This window comes from Helianthus annuus, chromosome 16, assembly GCF_002127325.2.
Source record: "Helianthus annuus cultivar XRQ/B chromosome 16, HanXRQr2.0-SUNRISE, whole genome shotgun sequence".
In the NCBI taxonomy this organism is placed as follows: domain Eukaryota; kingdom Viridiplantae; phylum Streptophyta; class Magnoliopsida; order Asterales; family Asteraceae; genus Helianthus; species Helianthus annuus.
Window position 1 is genome coordinate 178,601,732 of NC_035448.2, and position 18,630 is coordinate 178,620,361.

Consider the following 18,630-nt stretch of genomic DNA (forward strand, 5'->3'; position numbering starts at 1 on the left):
GTATCCCAGGCGGGCCGCCTGGGGTTCTGCAGGCCCAAATACTTTCAAACTTTGGCAGCTTTGGTCCCTGTCCTTGTTCGCGATGATTCGGCTAGTTATTTTGACTCGTAAACCCCCAAACTTGGTTCCTAAGAACCTTGGGACATTTACCAACATGGTAATGTCCTCGGATAACTTTGCGCTCAACCGAAAAGCCATGAAATTCGACGTTGACGCTTTTAACCCCTCAAGTACGGTTTTGGCCATAACTTTCTCATACGTTATCGAAACTTCACGAGATTTTTACCACATATTCTAGTGAGTATATTTTAGCATTATAAAGCTTCGGGTCTGCCAAAAGCTCACTCAGAGGTATAAATTCAACATGTTGACACTTTTGGCCCCTATAGTTTGTAATTCCTCACTTTTGGGCATTTTCCGCTTCGTATGATCCATGAACCATCCGTTTAAGGTTATAAACATTCTGTAGGGTTATTATAGAGTCTATTTATCCATTGTTGACACTTTGGACCCTTACGTTCCATAGTTTTCACTGTTTGTCACTTTTAGTCCCTCTAAAGTATACTTTCACATACCGGAACCTTATGACACGTGTCAAGACATTATTGGACGAAATTTTTCGAGGTGTTACAACCAAGCACCCTTCCATTTTGGCTCAACAAACTCTCGCCGGAAAATCATCCATTGCCGAAGACTGTTTCAACGGCGTGGGAAAACAACATCAACAAAAACGAACGAACCCTAGCATTCATCAAAGAAATAACAGACAATTCAACTTCCTGTTGTTCATCTTCATCATCCACCGGGTTAATCGCCTCCAGCGAAGATCTTCTCACCGAAATCTTCCTCCAGTTACCGGTAATCTCACTCATCCGACGACGGCGATTGCTCTGGTGCTGACATCATGGCTTCACGGCCATCGATTACGGTACTTACTTCTAGCTCTATGTTTGCCGTTACTCATTCCGATTGTGTTTGCGAGTATTCCGGTCGTTTTTGTTATGGAAATTTGTTTTCGTTTATGCCGCCGTCGGTTGAAATCAGGACAGCCGCAAGATTTGGAGGGAGGAGGCGGAGAGGCCGTGGATTTAGATTTGTTGGAGAGGTATCTTGATGAACAGTTAAGGCTTGTTCTTGAGGTTTCATGTGAATGTGAATATGAATATGATGGTGGTGATGAAAGTGGTGATTGTTTTGGTGATCGGAGTAATCCATTATGTTGAAATGGTGTAAGTGTCAAGACGGTGGTTGTCTACTGTTGTTGTAGGTTTTGATAGATGGGGAAGGGTTTTGGTGATGGCTGAAAGGTGTGGTGGGTGTCAAGAGATGAAGAAGGTGGCCCTACAATACTTATCTTTTTAAGTGTTTAATTAATTTAATTATTAATGTTTTCTTTTTAATAAAGGGTACTTTGGTCATTTCACATCCACTTAACACCAAAAACTAACCACCATCTGCGCCAGAAACTATCCGGGAACGAAATTGCAAAAGTTGAGGACTATAGCTATAATTTTAGAAAGTTAGAAATTAAGGGGCTGTTTGGCTAAGCTTTTCAAAATGACTTATTTGCTTATTTGCCTTCTGAAAAGCAAATAAGCAAATAAGTCATTTTGAAAAGCTCCATTTTAAAGCTTTTCAAAACAGCTTATTGACTTATTTGCTTTTCAGAAAAGCAAATAAGTCATTTTGAAAAGCTTAGCCAAACAGCCCTTAAATATGAAAATAGGCAAACTATAGGGACTGATTTTTGCCTATAATAAATTCATGAAACTTAAAAACAATGATACGTACCCATGGCATTATAGCCTAGTGGTATTTTGGGGGTGGGATAAGGCTTATGACCATTAGGTCATGGGTTCGATTCCCACAAAGGGGGTTTTCCCAGATTTATTGGGTTTCCTCCTGAATTGGTGTATAGACATTATTGCCTAGTGGAGATGGATATGATCGGATGGTTCTGCTCGTGGTACAATGATACTCTAATGGTCCGTCAGTGATCCAAATTTACTGTTAAAAAAAAAAAAACGATACGTGGCACACTTTCACTTTGGTGGATTCTGGTCTTCTAAAGACGATATTTTTTAATATTATTTTCGTCGTTATTCGCAACGATGACATGGATATGCGTGACCCTTGTCGTTTCAACTTTCGTTGACTAAATTTTCCTCTCTAACCTGCGCTCCCTATGCGCATTACACCCACCCTCCACCAAAGGTCCAACTATGCGCACTACGCACCTTGCGTATCCAAGTCTCCTTCTCTCTCTTCTTTATATCATTTTCCTCATTTGTTAAAGCTACACGTTGACTGAACTCTTTCTTTGTCAAAAACCTACAAATTTCACCTCTTTCTCTCGCCGGAAAACTGTTTTCCGATCATGTATTCCACCGGCGTCCCTATTCTACCCTCCTGAATGTGTACTGGTATTCATGTCTCTATATATCTGTATCTATTTATTAACTTAGGGTTTTGTTTGTTAAGAAACCCTAAATTGAGATTGTTGTTGCTTGTAAATCTGTAATTGTTATGTGCGTTTCTCGATTAACCTCTGTTAGATGATATATTGAGATCCGTAGCTTGATTTAGCTCTTGCATCTGGCTTAATTTTATTATTTCGAATCTAGGGTTTAGAAACGGCAGTTTGGTACTTGAAGGTGTTTAATCTGTTGTTGTGACTTGTTGTGTTTTGATAAAGTATGAAGAGATTGAAGTCTAGTGATGATTTGAACTCGTATGGAGGGGAAAAAGGTGTGTTTAAGGATTGGGGAAGAAAGGATGATGATTCGGGTTTGCATCAGTCGGGTTCTCATAGAACTTTTCATTACAAGTCTGAAAGTGGGAAGAAGGGGTTGTTGTCTTCGTCGTCTTCTCGGTATGACCGTGTTGAGGAGGATCGTAAGAGGTTGATTCGGAAGAGGTCGGATTATGATGCGGATAGTTATGAAAGGAGGAAGAGTTATGACAGGTATAGGGATGGTAGTGAAAGAGGTGAAAGGGGGATTTTGAGCTCGTCTCCTCGTGGTGGATATGGTAGTGATAGAGATAGGATACATAGATCGGAAAGTTTTTCGGGGCCAAGGAGGGATTTTCCGAAGGGGTTTAGATCGGAGAGAGATCGTTCGCGGAGAGAGGGCAGTGTTTCTTCGTGGCGGCGATTTGGTGGTGGTAAAGATGTGGAGGAAGGTACGAAGAGTGGCGGAGGTAAGGCTGCTTCGGAAGAAATTGGTAATGTGAGATCCCCGCAGGGTGGGAGAGACGCGAAGTCACCGGCTTGGTCGAAGGACTCTGGAAGTGAGCAGTCGAAGAGTGTTGAAGTAAAAAAGAGTGAAAGTCTTCCTGCAAAGAGTGAAAACAACAGTGAACGAGAAGAAGGTGAGCTTGAACCGGATCCCGATCACGATCCTCGTCCTGAACGTGCTTCTGTTGTTGAGGAAACAGCCGGTGAACCGCCTTCTATGCCAATGAATACCAGCCAGGAGGTTCAAAAAGAAGTTCGTGTTGATGAAAAATGTTTGGAAGATAGCAGTCATAGCACAAAGGTAACGTCAAAAGAAGAGATCAAGCCTGAACGAAAAAGTGTTGTTGAAAAGAAAGCTGATGTTAAAGAACCAGAAACTCATCAAAAGGTAACGGACACAGGTAATCAGTCGTCTTCTTCTGGGGATTCTTCAACCCGGAAAACGGTTGAAAACGGAGTTGCGGTTACATTATTGTCAGGTAATGAAAAGAAGGATGCTCATAAAGAGAAAGCTAGCGATTTTTCTGGAAGTAGTAAACCCTTGGAAGTAACTTCAAAACAAGATAACGATACAAACGATGAAGTTAAGGGGGAGAATTTTAATACGGATATGCAACAAGATAATGATACAAATGATGAAGTCAAAGGGGAGAATTTCAATATGGATATGCATGTACAGGTAACGGAAACTGCAGAACAACACGAGTCACGTGACACATCTGGAGATGTTAATCATTCTCTTGTGACAAAAGAACTGACCCAAAATTTCAAAGACAAGGGCAAGAGCGTGATTGTTTCAGCTTCCGATGGCAATGACGAATCACAAGATTTTATGACCAGTAAAGAGATCGACATGGAAGGACCAAGCACACGGGGTTTCGATTTGTTCTTCATGGATCCTGTTAAAAAGCAAGAAAGTTCCGACCAAAAAGGAGCCGCCAAACCGAAAGATGAGAATCTGTCGTTAGAACCGCTTGAACTGTCGCTTCGTTTACCATCTGTTCTTCTTCCTATTGGTTGCCAGAACCCGGTTCAAGGTCCAGATTCTCCAAGTCAGGAAATGAGCATTCAGTCGCATGCGAGCTCATTCCAAACAAGTTCCGATGGATTCACGAGATCGTTTTCTGGTTCTCAGCACTTCACTCACAACCCCAGCTGCTCACTAACAGAGAATTCATTCGATTTTGAACAATCTGTTAAAAGCCGTCCGTTGTTTCAAGGTGTGAACTGGCAGCAGCTCCAGTCGTCAGACGATCAGAAGAACACAGAACCACCACCTGTTCTTCAAAGAAGCGTTTCAAACGGAAATGTTAATGTTTCAAATGCTTCAAATGTTCAATCTTTACAATTACATAGTGCCAGATCAGCAGAAGGAAGTTATAAAGCACCTCTTGGATTGGAACGACAGCTAAGCAGTAATAATAATAACAACAAACAGCCATCAGGGTCACACTCAAGGCATATGAACGAGATAAGATCCCCAACTCAAAGTGTCGGATCTCATGATACCGGTTCGGAGTTCCATAAAGATAAAAGGCGCGTTATGCGGGAAGTTGTTGGTACTAATCCAGCCGATTTGGTTGAGCCAATTCTTACGATGGTGGTTTCCGACCCATTACACATTGTGACCCGGATATTAAACGAAATGAGTCCACCGTCTATAGCAAGTTTAAAAGATTTAGCCCGTGATGTTATTTTGAACCCGGGTAAACGAAGACAGTTTTCCACCTTTCGTAAAATACTCGAAAGAAGGTCAGATATTACTTTAGATACTCTATCGAAAACCCATAGTGTTGAAATAGAGATACTGGTGGCATTAAAAACAGGTATTCAAGATTTTCTTCAAACAAATGCTGATATATCATCTTCTGATTTAGCCGAAATATATCTAAACTTAAGATGCAGAAACCTCGCGTGTCGGAGTTACTTACCTGTCGATGAATGCGATTGCAAAGTTTGCGTGCAGAAAAAAGGTTTTTGCAGTGCTTGCATGTGCTTAGTATGTTCAAAGTTTGATATGGCTTCAAATACATGTAGTTGGGTAGGATGTGATGTATGTTTGCATTGGTGTCACACTGATTGTGGTTTACGGGAATCATTTATTAGAAATGGTCGTAGTGCAACCGGGGCTTTAGGTCAAAGTCAAACTGAGATGCAGTTTTTTTGTGTTGCGTGTGATCACCCTTCTGAAATGTTTGGTTTTGTGAGGGAGGTTTATCAGAATTTTGCTAAAGGATGGAGTGCTGAAACTATGGCTAACGAACTTGAATATGTTAGAAGAATATTTTCTGGCAGCGAGGATATTCGAGGAAAACGTCTTCATGAGATCTCACTTCAGTTGCTGACTAGACTCTCAAATAAATCCGATCTTCAACAAGTTAGAAGTTATATAATGAGTTTCCTCAATGGTAAGCTTTCGTTAATTGGTACATTTTTCTTCTCTCAGTTAAATATCCTTCTGCTTTAATACGCCAAATATCATAAAAAAACCACACGTTCTGTTGTTTTTCACAAAAGTCACTCCACAATTTTTTGCACATAAAAACACTATGACTTTCTGTTTTTTTCTCACAAAAGTCGCCCAACAATGACATCATTTTGAATTCTTTGTTAAAAATAAAAAAATATATAAGCAATGTATGACACAAAAGAACACGCGTTAAGTTCCAAATTTCATGTTAACATTCTTTATTTTCTTGCACCACTTGTAAATTATTTTGTTAGAGCATCTCAAGAATTCATCTATAATTTGAATATGTAAATTGATTCGTTTCGAGCTTCGTAAATCAAACAGATCAATATAACTAACTATAGTTTTTATAATAACCAATATTTTCTGAATTTAAAAGTTTTAAGCTAATATTATATACGGTATAACTGTATTATCTTTTTAAAACATTTGCACCTTGAAAGTTGAAAAGATGAATATTGTAAATAAAAGTTGACGTCACTGATGTACAATGGTTTTATAATATTTGGTGCAAAGATGGAATATATCAAAGAAAAAGTTTACTCCAGGTTATTTAAAATAAAAAATAAATCATAATTTTGTTTCAATTTAAAATAAAAAATAAATCATAATTTTGTTTCAAAGTGACAAGTGGAGTGACATTTATGTGCAGAAAATTGTTGAGTGACTTTTGCGAGAAAAAAAACATAAAGTATAGTGTTTTTTATCTGCAAAATAATTGTGGAGTGACTTTTGTGAGAAAAATCAGAAAATATAGTGTTTTTTTATGAGATTTGCCTTATTTAATAATATTAACCATTTATGACGATCTAATTATAACCTTCTGTGCTTCACTGTGCAGATGATGATGCTTTCAAATCCGACAACATTCAAATCTCACAAGAAAAAGAATTACCGAAACAAAATCATGGAGATATTCCAAAAACTAGCCAAGAAGCTGCCATGTGGATGAAATCCATTTACGCAGACAGGTCGACACAGTTAAAAACCGCCAGCTCAGACATGCAATTACAACGGGCTGCTCCTTCAATTCCGAGAGAACCGGTTTTCGATGAGCTGGACGGCATAGTCAGGATCAAGCTGGCAGAGGCGCAAATGTTTCAAAACCGTGCTGACGATGCAAGAAGAGAAGCCGAAGGTCTAAACCGAATCGCGCAAGCAAAAAGCAAGAAAATTGATGAAGAGTATGGGACCCGCGTGAGGAAGTTGCATTTATCGGAAGCGGAGGAAATGAGGAGACAGAAGTTGGAAGAATTACAAGCATTGGAAAATGCTCATCAGGAGTATTTTAATATGAAAGTAAGGATGGAAAGAGAGATTAAAGATCTGCTTATGAAGATGGAAGCCACTAAACGTAACTTCGGCTCGTCGTGATTGCCAGGTAGATTGTTATTTTTCAAGATTGCAAGTTTAGCGATTAGCACACACTTGGTTTTCTTTTTCTTCTTTTTTTCTTTCTGGCAATCGGTTTGTAGGTTTCTCTTTTTTTATTGTGAAGGTAGGTTTATCTTTCGATTATAACTATGCTTTTAAAGACAGCCTGTACAGAGACTGCCCTTTTATGTTAGATATTATTATTATTATTATCAGTTAATCAAACGAAAGTTGGTTCACTTTGATTGTCAAGAACAGTCACGTTTATATAGAGTATGAATATACTATGACATTTAGATGGCTCTACAAGTTCTGTACTCAGGCTCTCAACCAACAGAAGAATATTGCCATGCATCCGCTATAATTCATGGTGATTCAACGGAAAATGCATCCGTCGGTGAATAAAAATGGGTTTTAATAGTTCTCTGGAGGTTCTCATTTCAGCACCTTGGTACCATTGGGATACATGCCCTTTAGTAACGTTTACCTACACGTCAACAATATAACATACAAGTGACTTACACATGTGTAGGTTTCATATGTAAAGGAATTTTTTCCATGTACCTTGTTTTAATTTCATGAGATATGAAGAAAAATTGCATTTTGGTCATTTCTTTATATTTTACTTTACCTTTATTTTAGGGATAGAGAGATTGTTGTCAAAAAGACCCTCGACTCCAATACAAACAGCGGACAAATAAGTAGACTTAAAGAATGTATACATAAGAAGCTATCAATAAGTAACGGCAACATGGAAAAATAGCCGCATATATCAACAAAAAAGAACATATATGCGTAAAATACTAGAGTACAATCCCATGAAAAGTATAGAGCAATCAGCAAATGTGTATTATAAAAGATCTACATTGCTCAACTTTTTAGGTACTTAAGTATTATAAAATTGTAGTTGAAAAGCAAGGTATGATTTTCTATGAGAATTTATACGATTTTTTTGGTGTTATATTCGGTTGGGAAAATGCCAAATTTTAATAACTTTACATGTTTGGTCGGCAATCCATGCACTTCCCCACCATAAATAACCGTATAATTTTTCCAATCCACTTTTATTGCTCCCCAATAGTTGAAACACAAACAACAATGCACCTGATCAGATTGGTATCAGATTCCATGACAATCAATGACTCTTGCTAGGATTAGTGTGAAAGGGTTTAGTATATACCTAAAGTAAAATCAAAGAAAACGTCCCCTCTTTGAAAAGGGATTCACATGTTTGCCTCACAGGGGCGGACCTAGCTTGTTAATAGGGGTAGCCCCTGCTACCCTTTGATGCTCCAGCGATAGTGTAAATTTTGAAAAACTTTGACGTTTTTCCGATTACGTCTATTTTTTTTTTTTTTTTTTTTGAAACGTTGTACCTGTAAGGATACTGTGCCCACCCACCTGTACCAAAACTTGCTTGGATGGAACACACACTACACATGGTCAAACCATGTGTGGTGGGCTAACACCCAGTGCCAAACCAGCAAAAAGGCACTAAATACCACGTTGTGGCCGCCTATCAAAAGCGCCAAGAGCAAAACATGAGTAAAGTAACGAGCGCCATTCTTGAATTTTGACATATGTGTGTTGAACTTGTTCTAGCCAATGAAAGCGGCCCGAAATGAGGGTGAGGACGCCATTGAGTGTGACCACTCACATTGCGAAAAATAAATCTCAACTACTAAAAGTCTTAATTCTAGTCAACCAAACAAAATCATTTTGTTGACTTAAGTATCATTACGATAGCGTATTGATAGCTAATCAGTAAAACAAAAGTTGTACAAACTGCGAGTATATAAATCCACAATACCATCACACGTTACAAGTTACAACTGTAAGACAAAACAGAATATTAAAAATACAAAACCAAAACTCACCAATTAGTCAATGTACTCAAACTCATCATCCTTAGACCATGTGTGGTGGGAGGGGGAAGATAATGCCCCCACCCTTGGGCGTTTTGCGCCATGTGACGGTCAAGTCAGCTTTTGGGCATTATGGGGCATTATCTTAAAACAGGTGTAGTGGTATAATGCCCCATAATGCCCATGCATTTATTACCCATTATTTTTTTTTAAATAAAAAAATAATCAATGGTCCTCACTTCTCATTGGTCAAGTTTACAAATCAAAAGTATTTTATAAAACATGCCAAAGGCAAAAAAAAACCCAAAACAACGCCCACCGTAGTGATTTCCGGCGTTTTCGGGGCAATTCACACCCAAATACTGCCCCACTACATTTGTTCTTAAGATGCTCAAAAAACTTCACAGGCAATCACCACGTCCTTCAAGCATCTCAACAAACTGAATCTTGTATGGCAAGTTAGCCGAAATGTGCTTCCCTTTCCAAACGGCGACATATTCTTGAAATTATGTTTACAAAATAAAAAAATAATAATAATGTGTAAAAAATAATTATGTTTAAAGATTCAACCTAAAGTTGCCCAGTGGTTGTTGCTGTTGCGTGTTGTTGTTGACCCGGCCAGGTGCCCGGGTTGGAGTCCCCTTTTGCGCGCTAGCTTGACTCCTTTTTTTATTAAAACTAACTAAGGGGTCGTTTGTTTACCTCTTAATGAATCTCTTAATGGTTCAGAACTTTTACTGGTTCAACACTTAATGTTCAGGCTGTTTGTTTCATGAGCAGATGTCTGAATGATTCAGACATTTGCCACTGAATGGTTAAGAATTATACTGAGTCTGAATGGTTAAGATCTCTAATCTGAATTGGTCAAACATTTGCCTCTGAACGGTTAAGCATTATATTAGCTCTTAATGGTTCAGACCTCTTACTGATTCAGCACTTAATGGTTCAGACCTCTTACTGGTTCAGCATTTAACCATTCAGAAGTTGCCAAACGGCCCTTAAGTGTGTTTAGGCTAAACTCATGCCAAGAATTTTGTTTTAGATGGTCATGGCAAAAAATTTACAAGGCTGGTCCGATAGTGTATTAAATCAAAGCTTGAGCTTTGGACCCTTAAATTTTTGGGCCCCGTTTCACAAATACTTTATATATAACATGTATAATTAATAATATGAAATTTGAATAGGTTGACAAATACGATTGTTGTAGTGGTAAGCATTCTGCGTTGTCAAGGTGCATATGTAATTTTGAGAAAATAAAATATAGTAAAAGAATACACGAATATAAAATAAATCACATTTTACTTACACACGAATATAAAATAGATACATAATAATTTCCGGACCATAATGGTAATTGTTCATCACATATACCCGATGGTAAACGCCCTGCTTGCAGTATGCTCATATAATGTACATATGTATGGACGCTCGGGGGCAAAAGTGAAACTGCTCTAATTTTAACGTTATTTTACTAATTTCGTGAAAATAACGTTAAAAGAGGGGATGGTTAATCATGCATCATGTGGTGGCGTTGATAGCCGAAAGACAAGGGGTACATGCACTAAACGGCATTTGTCTCAATTGTTGAGTGTTATGTGCCTTATGTCCAAGGCTTGATACAAAACTACTATCGAGCTGGGGGTCTCACTGGAAGCAGCCTCTCTATTCCTACGGAGTAGAGGTAAGGCTATCTACATCTTACCCTCCTTAAACCCTACCTTAGCTTTGCTATTGGTGGGATATACCGTGTATGATGATGATGATGATGATGATGATGATGATGATATACCCAATGGTAAAAATTTATCAAATGATACACTTAAAAATGTTAAATATTCATTACATATACCAATGGTAAAAACTTATCAAATACTACACTTAAAAAAGGTCATCTCTAACAACTATTATAATGGTAAAAACTTATCAACTATAAGGATACTTTCTTATAGATTAATGACTTTAAACAACAACTAACGAAATCTGGATTTTCATAATGAATTACCAGGAATGCTTCATCAACCCAACATTTATTTGATATTATTCTAAATTATACAATTTTTTATTGAATGAATACTTGTAAAAACTTATAAAACAATTATACAATCAGTCGCGGATAATTTACAGGATGTTTTGAGCTCGAGAAAATACGAAAACACCACCACCTCCAACAGCTCGACCCACAAGCATATTCTTGTCCAGATATGAAAGGTAGTACAACCCTCCCACCGATCGCCTGCCATTTAATATCAGTTTTTTTTTTTTTTTTTTTTTTATAACTTTCATATATAATGAACATATACACGATTTAATAATATATTGTAAACTTACCTTCCCGGGCTTGTGCTATTTACTGGAATTTGAGCTTTAAAAGTACGAATTGCTTGCAAGATCTAAAAATGAAACAACAAATGCATTTCTTTCTTTTTCGCATAAAAAAAATTAAAAAATAAATAAATAAAAAAAAAAAACTTAAAAATGTTAGAAACTGGTGAGATGTTCACCTGTAGGCTAAAAAAAGAGCGGGGCAACAATGCGGGGGCTATTAGAGCTTGCAACTCGTCACTAATGATTATATTTTGAAGAGCTATCTGTCATTGGAATAATACCAATAATTAAATAGTTATTAATAATTCTGTTGAATTTATAAAGAATACATTAAATTTAGTAATTTCTGTGGTGGTTTGATATAATTAACCAACCAACGGACCAACCTCTTCAAATTCAAGGAAGATGTTACGGCGGGACACGACAGAAAATTTTGCAGAAACTAGGAGGGTCGCGCCTTCATTTTCCTGAGCAAAAAGTAAATGTTAGTTAGAATATAATTATGAGAAAAACTAACTTCATCAAATGATATAGTTAGGAAGTTGCATCCTTCATTGATGGTATAGTTAGTAGGTATCATACATTTACTATTGATCAAATATGGAGAATGGTCCTTCATTGTTCTATATCGCGGTGTAAGCGAGTTGAGCCCACCCCAAGATCGCCTCGATTATTATTTATTATTTTATTTATTCAAATATTTTTTTATACATAGTTATATTGAAATATATGTATATTATTTAGATTTCTTATCATATTTGTTATGTGTAATAATAATATAGTTATGTAAATTGTATTGTAATATAAATAATAATATCATATTTGTATGAATAATAAGGTCATTTAGGCTCGCGAGTCTAATCAAGCTTGGGACCATGCTTATTTATGATATGAGCTCCATCTTTGGCTCGAACTCGTTTAAACTCGGATCTTCAAGATTTTAGCGAGCTGATCTCAAGTAGCTGACGAGCCTTCTATGCATTAAATGTATCTTCCTAATTTAATCCCTAAAATCATTTTGTTCTTCTAAGCTTTACTTACATATACTTCTTGTTATCTTCTCTTACAACTTTATTAGCTTCTTTTTTTGAAAAATCTATGGCCTTACAGGTCTGTTTGGTTATGGAAAAGTATGAGTGTTTAATAGAAAAGTTTTCTAGGAAAACACGAAAAACAGAAAAAATATTCAAATAACGTATATTCTGGAAAACTTTTCAACGACGTTTTTATTTCTCCTCATAGGGCTGTAATCGCAATTTTGTTTCTTTTGTTAGATATACATGTATGGGAAAAGCTAACCTCCAACAAGCTGGGAATACTCCAACGAACAACATTGCGGACATAGCCTCCGTCATCTTGACCCTTACATTCAAACTTCTGAAATATCGGGCCAACCTAAAATATCATGATGTTACAATTGAGGATAACTTGTTTTTTATAGATTTGGTTCACAAGATTATTCTATTACTATTACTTAAGTTGTTATAGATCTTCAAAATATTTTCAAGTCAAATGGTGTAAGTTTCTAGGAGCCTGTGGGTCTTTAGCCAAAGGGCAGAGCTAAACAAACAACGACACACTATCCAGACACCACTTATGTGCCAGACAATCGTATGATAGCGTGAAAAGTGATCAAATGGGCCATATGATAGAGTGAAAACTGTCATATGGGTCGTATGATGGCCAATTCATACAACCTATATGATGTGTTTGACTGATAAAGAAATGACTTATGTGACCACTGACAAAGTCAGACGTTATGTATAGCCTTTTTTGCACTCTTATATGTAGGGCACTAGGGCTGCAAACGAAGCGAACAGTTCGTGAACCGTTCGGCGGGAAGTTCGTTTGATTAATAAATGAATGAACACAAACAAGAAATTCCGTTCGTTTAGTTAAAGGAACAAACATGAACAGATGCCATGTTCGTTCATTTATGTTCGTGAACGTTCGGCAACGTGTTCATCTATGGTCGTTTGTGTTCGATAGTTCATTAGTGTTATTAGTTTTTATAGTTTATTTAAATACTTCAAAATCCCAACAAATCAAATATAATAAGTATTAGTGTATTATATATTTTGTTCATTAATGCTTGTTTGTGTTCGTTTGTTTCACTGTGTTCATGAACACTACTTTGTGTTGATTTGTGTTCATGATCGTTCGTTTGTGTTCGTTGCCTAAAATTAACAAATGAACACGAACACATTCATTTCCTTAACGAACGAACACAAACATAAAATCTCGTTCAGTAAGTGTTCATGAACAGTTCGTGAACACATATATTTCCTTAACAAACGATCATGAACAAGGTCTTGTTCGTGTTCGTCCAGTTCATTTGCAGCCCTGCTTATACCTCTAGTATGATGTGTTACACTGACACATAGGCGGCTGACATGACCAATCACAAAGTCATATGGCACGTATGACCATTTTCGCCCTGTTGTATGATGACATCACCTAATATCTATACATCACTAATGTATCTATAGCAACCAAAAAAACACCATCCTAACTAAGAATAAAACGAGTAAAATCAAGTAATTAAGGATGATGGAAAGAACAAAAACCTGAAAAAAAGGAAGCTTGGAGGAAGAATCAAGAAGAACAAGAACATCAGAAGCAGATGTATACAGCAACCTCCATGTCCCATCCAAAACTCCCAAATCAACAATAGCTTCATCATCACCCGCTGCATAGCTCTCCAAATCCACCTACAAAACCCAATTTATGAAATTAAAATTAACCTCCATTGATGCAGCTGCTATGAAATAAAACCCTACCAAAGATTCTTCAATTTCAGAGCGTTGGTTAGGGGTAGTGACGAGCCCACGCTGAGTGTCTTGAATGACTCTCAGCAAGTCATATTTCTTGTTTTCTAAATCCAATTCGTTCCTCTGTTGTTGAGGGGTTGTAAGGGTTGCGGCGGAGCATCGCAATATGTTTCGTGAGAGGGGAAGAAAGATGGTGGATGAGGGTGGTCGTCGGAAAAGTGTAGGTGTGGTGGGAAACGGCAACAGCAAGCCCATTTCTACGGAAACTCCACTTGGGGACTGGATATTTGTTTTAACATTTGTTTAATTTTTTAAATCGATCAAATACCATAAAAACAAATAATGGTATCGATAATATTGAGAGCGGTACCGATTATGTTTGGTTGGGATCGATTTGGTTCGTCACAACACTAGTATGGTACCGACACTTGTATACCTTACGATACTGGAAAAGATAATCTACTTTGAATATAATGATGTTTTTAAAAATTTTATATCGGAATGTTGGAAAAGTTAAACATAACGGTGTATTCAGCTTTTTTAGGATGCACGTTATTAGAGAAAAATCAAATTAAATAAAAAATAAGTGTGAGTGGTGAGTTGAAAGTTAAAAAATGACATTGTTTGTACCGACCTTCGCAATTAAAATGTATCGGTATCGGTCAGAGTTGTACGGTACTGCTACGTTCCGCCACTTGGTATATCAATCGGAAGAGAACCCAAAAAATAAAGTTGTGATATACCCAAGAGTATATCGACACGTATTTTACGTCGATTGATAACCAATAAAAAAGAGTATCGGAACTGGTTTCAGAGACGGACCTACCCACACCTGTGGGTGGGCGGCCGCACCCCTTGATCGCACCCTTTGAAAATTTTAGAGTTAAATTTCTGGTAAAATCTCGATCGCACCCTTTGGAATTTTCACCCGCACCCTTTGGAAAATTTCAATCGCCCCCCTTAGAAAAAATCATATTTTTAATCTATAAAAAATTGTAATAAACATTGATTTTTATAAAAATATAACCTAAACACTGATTTTTATAAAAATATAACCTCATTTATAAGTTTATAAGCCACTCAATTTCTTTAAACAATTTAGCCCAAGCCCACTAAACCCAACCCAACAAAATTTGAAGTATAATGAATAACCCAACCCAAACCACCCCTTCCTATTTTGTTTCTCTCGCTCTCTCTCTCGTCTGTGATATCATCCCCAGCGACAGCAACAACCAACAGCAGCCAGCCAAGCTCCAATTTCTCGCTGGAAATTGCAAATATTCAGCCACTAAAATCACCAGAATCCAAACAATACAAGGTACCTTCGTTTTTTAATGTTATATTGATGTTTTATGTTGTTTTTTTAGTGATAATAAAAAGGTTTGAAATTTTATGTCTTTTGATGTTGTTTTGGTTGTTCTAGACTTGAATAGGGTGATTTTGTTGTTTAGATGATTTTTTGGTTCTTACAGCTTAGAAGACACAAGCAATCAACAATTACTTGGGCTTGAAAAGTAAAATTGAAATTATGTAGCGATGAACTTATGGAGGGATTCCAGCGAGAAATAGGAGTTTGAAGTTCTTTTGGTTTACATTACCTGACCTGATCCGACCTGATTTGAACCGAATTTTTTTATATACCTATGGGTTTAAAATCTTTAAAAATATTATACACCCACATGAAAAAATTCATAGGTCCGCCATTGACCGGTTTCAATAACACATATTGAAACTCATTATAGCTTACGGTATTAGAAAAATGTTCTATGTTGAATACGACTCCATTTTTTATAAAATTTATACAGCAATATGTGAACAAAAATTAAACACATCCATGTATTGATTTTTTTAGTTAACGAACGTAATATGTTAGTGAAAAAGCAAATTAAAGTTAAAAAGTGTATTTTATATGTCATATAAGACTAAACGGTGTGGAGAGCTTGAAAATAGGGCGTTATGCGATATGTGACGACACGTAAGCACGCCAGAAATGGGGCGTGGTGCAACCACAGGGGGTGTGGGATGGGGCGTGGAAGAGTGGCGTTATTCGACACGTGACACTCAATTTTTGTTATTTCTTATTATTCAAAACTATAAAAAAAATTAATTTTTTAAAATACCTATCTAATAATTAACAGTAAAAAAAGATTACATAATTTAAATAAAAAACGATTACATGATTCAAAAAAGATTACATAAATAAAAAAAATGAAAGCTAAAAAACCGAAGTTTAAAAAAACCGAAACTAAGTACGACATTTTGCTTTATTTCTTCTTTTATTTTCTCGTACATTTTCCTCTCATCGGCTTCAAGGTGATCGATTGAGACCCTTGAGGCGAAGGGGTGTTCGGTACTTCGCTGACACCATAGGGGTTGTCCGGATCGAAGTTGCGGTTGTGTGGATGCATTATTTTTTATAAAAGATTGAGAGATTTAATAAAAATGAAGGTTGAGAATGAGTTGGGTAAAAGAGAATGAGGTGAAAAATGTTGAAAAGGTTGAGCTTTTTATATAGGTGAGTTAAAATTATTTTTTGAGTTAAATGTCATTTTTCTCCACGTGGATTGTGGTTTGTTCAATTATGCTAGTTCAAACCAAATTTCAAATTTGTACCATTTATGTCCCTGACATTCTCGAAACGTGCCAATTTCGTCCAAAAAAACTGAGGTTGAATCGAAAAATTGGACAAACCACAGGGACAAAAATGGCAGCTAACTCATGTTTTTTTTAGACGGAACTGGCATATTTCAAGAATGTCATAGACGATAATGGTACTAATTTGAAATTGAATTAATTGCCAAAATCGTCCCTGAGGTTTGGGCAGGTTTGCCATTTTCGTCCAAAATAACACTTTTGTACCAAATTGCCCCCCAACGTTTGTAACTTTTTGCCATTTTCATCCAAACCACTAACTTAGTTTATTTTTTCTGTTAAGTTGAGGATATTTGGATGAAACTGGCAAATATAAAACCACAGGGACGATTTTGGCAATTTACTCACTCTTTTAAATTTCTTTTATTTAATTAATTTTGTTACATATAAAATAAAAAAGAATATACATGCAATTTTTATATGAAAAAAATAATAGATTTGTCATATAATTTTTATAAATTTTCATCCAACCACTAACTAAGTTAATTTTTCTATTAAGGCGAAAGATGTTTATAAGCTAAGAAAGAAATTAATTTCTAATTTTTTATATAGATCAATTTTATAAAAATAAAATCTACTTAAACGTCTAAATTTTATAAAACTAAAATGCTGGTGACCTTATTGAAAAAGATCAAATAAAAAATCTTATCATATGTACCAAGTTTGTAATTCATTTTCTATTCTTTTAAATTCGTTCCTAAGGAAAAACAGAAGCCAGTGCCCCCTATCAAACAACGTATCATTACCAAACCTTAAAATTACCCACCAAATTGTAATTATAATGCTATGAACCAAAAGTTTCTTTACTCAAACCACTCAGAATAAGTATTAGTTAGTTACTCTTATAATCTTAATTAAATAAATATTTTATTTCTACCAACATATTTCCTAGGTGCTCAACACATTTAAAAAATATGTAACGTTTTATAATTTTTTTCTATCTTTACAACTAATAAAAATACTAAAAGTTTTAATCGATTGTTATGTGTTGCACACCAATGACGTTTTCTCTTTCTAAAATTGATTTATATAAAGAAGCTGTAAATTAATTTCCGTCTTAATTTAAAAAATTTAAAACATCCTTCACTTTAACAGAAAAAATAAACTGTCTTAGTGATTTGGATGAAAATTTATAAAAATTATGTGACCAAACTATTAATTTTTTTTTTCTAAAAACTCCATGTATATTCTTTTTTATTATATATATAACAAAAATTAAATAAAAGAAATCAAAAAGTGTTTGAGTAAATTGCTAAAATCGTCCATGTGGTTTTATATTTGTCAGTTTCATCCAAATATCCTCAACTTAACAGAAAAAATAAACTAAGTTAGTGGTTTGGATGAAAATGGCAAAAAGTTACAAACCTTGGGGGCAATTTGATACAAAAGTGTCATTTTGGACGAAAATGGCAAAAGTGCCCAAACCTCAGGGACGATTTTTGGCAATTTATTCTTTGAAATTTGACCTGAATTGGCTTAATTGGACAAGCCATAGGGACGGAAGTGGTAGTTAACTCTTATTTTTTAATTGGGGTCTAAAGGCTATAACCCACAATAGGCAAACACCACGTCGCCTCAACCATTACCTCTACGCCGATGGAAATTGTTATGCCCCAACATCAACGCCATTGACAACACCGAGCCTGGGGTGGCGTGTGTGACGTGGAGCGACCTAAACGCCACAAATCCACGTCACGCCGTGTGATCTAAGAAGTGAAATTAAAAGTAAAAAACTTGCAAAAAGTCAAAGCATGTATGTATACGCATCAAAGCTTGTAAAAGTTCAATAGTAATTTGTTAAATGACCAAATTACCCCTATAGTTAAAAGTAAAATATAAAAACTATTATATATATATATATATAATCCACACACACGACACAGATTACTCCCTCTCTCTCAACTAAATCTTCCCACCACCACCAACATCACCACC

General features: G+C 36.1%; 2 protein-coding genes across 3 annotated transcripts; one reads left to right on the top strand and one right to left on the bottom strand.

Moving 5' to 3' along the window:
* Nucleotides 1-2,264: 2,264 nt before the first annotated feature.
* Nucleotides 2,265-7,334, top strand: LOC110918035 (protein OBERON 4). Of its 2 annotated transcripts, XM_022162433.2 has the most exons (3): nucleotides 2,265-2,423; nucleotides 2,696-5,646; nucleotides 6,550-7,334. In XM_022162433.2, exons 2-3 carry the CDS (start codon nucleotides 2,697-2,699, stop codon nucleotides 7,080-7,082), a joined length of 3,483 nt encoding a protein of 1,160 aa, XP_022018125.1. In that variant the 5' UTR covers nucleotides 2,265-2,423; nucleotide 2,696; the 3' UTR covers nucleotides 7,083-7,334. The 2 variants fall into 2 exon arrangements, with proteins under 2 accessions (XP_022018125.1, XP_022018124.1); XM_022162432.2 differs by having other exon boundaries at nucleotides 2,265-5,646.
* Nucleotides 7,335-10,918: 3,584 nt separating this feature from the next.
* On the bottom strand, nucleotides 10,919-14,390 carry LOC110918031 (probable plastid-lipid-associated protein 10, chloroplastic). Its single transcript, XM_022162426.2, has 7 exons — nucleotides 14,053-14,390; nucleotides 13,840-13,983; nucleotides 12,572-12,667; nucleotides 11,659-11,739; nucleotides 11,449-11,535; nucleotides 11,276-11,337; nucleotides 10,919-11,180 (listed from the first exon to the last, which is right to left on the bottom strand). The coding sequence occupies exons 1-7, from the start codon at nucleotides 14,296-14,298 to the stop codon at nucleotides 11,066-11,068; spliced, it is 831 nt and encodes a 276-aa protein (XP_022018118.1). The 5' UTR covers nucleotides 14,299-14,390; the 3' UTR covers nucleotides 10,919-11,065.
* Between the last annotated feature and the right edge of the window lie 4,240 nt (nucleotides 14,391-18,630).